The sequence below is a fragment of the Mustela putorius genome, unplaced genomic scaffold (assembly GCF_011764305.1).
Source record: "Mustela putorius furo isolate JIRA1106 unplaced genomic scaffold, ASM1176430v1.1 tig00003972_pilon_pilon_pilon, whole genome shotgun sequence".
Taxonomy (NCBI): Eukaryota; Metazoa; Chordata; class Mammalia; order Carnivora; family Mustelidae; genus Mustela; species Mustela putorius.
The window spans coordinates 4,530,498-4,532,838 of NW_025422115.1; the positions used below are offsets into that span (position 1 = coordinate 4,530,498).

Here is a 2,341-nt window from a genome sequence, read left to right on the forward strand (position 1 = left end):
GTCATTATATAAAAACAATTGGTACAAATGTCCAAAAAATAGAAAGTCCTGATGATGAGGTTAACACAACACACACCACCAAACCATTAAGACAACTGCCCCAGGTGTTTTGATAAAACGCAACACGGCTATTTTTCAAAGAGGAAAAATAATCAGCTCAAAAAATCCCAACAATATTTTATTACACTGTTCCTTCCTTTACTAGAGTTTCATAAAAGAGAGGGGAAAGGGGAGTTTCCTGGGAAATGGTAAGCTTCCCATGTGCTAGTCTTCCCCACCCCAGGGAAAAGAAGGGGAAACACATCACCCGTCAAGAATATTTGCCCCTATAAAAGTAGTTAAATTAAATGTCACATGGGTTTCTACCCGGTTGTTTTGCATTCCCGCACATTCATGGTGGGGGGAGGGGGGGAAGAGTCTGCAGGGAAGCCCGGAGGTGTGTGCCAGATCGGGGCTTTGTGATGCTTTGCACCCTTGCTGGGCTTGGCCCTTCAGCCATAACCGGGGAGCAGAGCAGGCCTCAGTGTCCCCAATCTCTTGGCCGCCGCATGGATGGATGCAGTTCGTTGTGCACATCGGCATGGACACCTCCGCCAAGGCCATCATTCTGGAGCAGTGCGCCAAGAACCGGAGCTACCAGGACGCCGACATCCGGGGCTTCCGGCCGGCTTGCGGCGAGTGCCTTCCGGATGGCCCGGAAGTGATCGCGTCGGAGGTCAGCATGAAGGCAGTGCGCAAGCGCATTGCCGTGGAGGGTGTGGAGGTGATCTTTTCTCGAGATGCCGGCAGGTACCTCCTGTGGGTGTTGGGTCCCTGAAGGGGTAGAGGAGGGGAAACGACCGCAGCGCATCCTCCGACCAGGGTCTCTCCCCGGATGCCCCCCTTCCCCACGGGAAGGCCATCCTGCAGGGTCCAGCTGGGCACTTGCTCACGCGGTGCCACCCCGGGACGGGGGGGGGGGGGGGTTTGGGGGGGGGGGGGCTCCTGCAGACCACCGAGTTGTTGTCCCCGCCCCGGGTCTCTGGTCCAAGGCCCCCGACCCCAGCCTTTGGTGCTTGGATAGAGAAGAGATGGGAAGGCATATTTTGAGAGCCACTGACGTTTGTGGATGCTTTGTTTTTCTCTATGGCTGCCCAGGTTGTGAGTTAGCTATTGTCATTTAGCCCCACATAGAGATGAATTTACCTTGGTTCCTCCAAACTCTGACCCGCCGGTAGATAGTTTCTCCACTTCACTCCCCCACCGCTCCCCAAGAATGAATAAACAAGTGACTCAGTAGACATGAATGAAAGGGGTTGGGGTGTAAAAGTGTTTTGAACTAGTTACTTGAAACTCTGGTCCTTCCCAGGCTCTGCTGCTTGCTGATTGTGGGACCGTGAGAACAAGAATCTGTCTCTCCCCTGTTCATTCCCCGCAACTCTTCTTTCTAAGGCAGAAGAACAAAACCTAAATCTCCCTGGGTGGCAGTCTTCGTGCTTTGGGGATGCTGCATTGTCCCTTATGCTCACGCTTCCCTGGGATTAGAGGCTGGCTGAGGGAGTAGTAACACAGCATTTCATGTGGTTGCAGATACGTCTGTGATTACACCTATTACCTGTCTTTGCATCATGGAAATGGGTACGCGGCCCTCATCCACGTGCCTCGGTTATCCCTTTGGTTCCCAGCCAGGCTGCTGGGCAAAGCCTTGCAAGTCATCATCCAGGACATGCTGGAGGAGCTGAGAAAGCCTGAGCTTGAAGCCTCGTTCGCAGAAAACTCAACCGTGGCGATTCCAGCCCAGGGGAACCAATTGGGGGACTGCTCCTTTAGAGAAAATTAAATGTTTCAATCCTGTGTGCAGAGTTCAGCTGTGCTTTGAGAGACTTTTAAAAAATGGCTTGTAAAACAGTTTACACGAGGAAAAAAAAAGCTCTGAATTAGCCCAACGAAATCACAAAGGGTTATTTTATTGTCAGAAGAAAGAAGAACACTCTGAAAGGCAGACATTTCACAAGGGATTAACTAGCTTCAGTTATGGTTTTCATGACAATAAAATGAAATCCTAGTAATTTTTTTTTTCTTTTAAAAAGACTGCGCAGGGGCCTGTGGAATCCTGCCCAGATTGCTAAGACCGCAGACCTGCTGGGCAGAGCTGCATGTGGTGGGTTGATCTGTGACCAGCTGGCCAGGGGGAAAAACCGGGGCGGGGAGCAGCCGCTTGGTACCCCCTCCCTGGCTTCTACCTTCATGCATCAAGTGCCGTGTGCTGCTTCTGCTCCTTGAATCTCTACAGTTTGGTTTTTCTTTTTCTACTCTTTTTAGTAGTAAAATTGTATTTAATATACAACATAAAATTTACCCT

At 50.8% G+C, this 2,341-nt stretch overlaps 1 protein-coding gene across 1 annotated transcript; it reads left to right on the top strand.

Annotated features, from left to right (window-relative positions):
- The first annotated feature begins 494 nt into the window (after positions 1 to 494).
- PGPEP1L (pyroglutamyl-peptidase I like) lies at positions 495 to 2,341 on the top strand. The gene is made up of 2 exons (XM_004759808.3): positions 495 to 789; positions 1,570 to 2,341. The coding sequence occupies exons 1-2, from the start codon at positions 557 to 559 to the stop codon at positions 1,817 to 1,819; spliced, it is 483 nt and encodes a 160-aa protein (XP_004759865.1). The 5' UTR covers positions 495 to 556; the 3' UTR covers positions 1,820 to 2,341.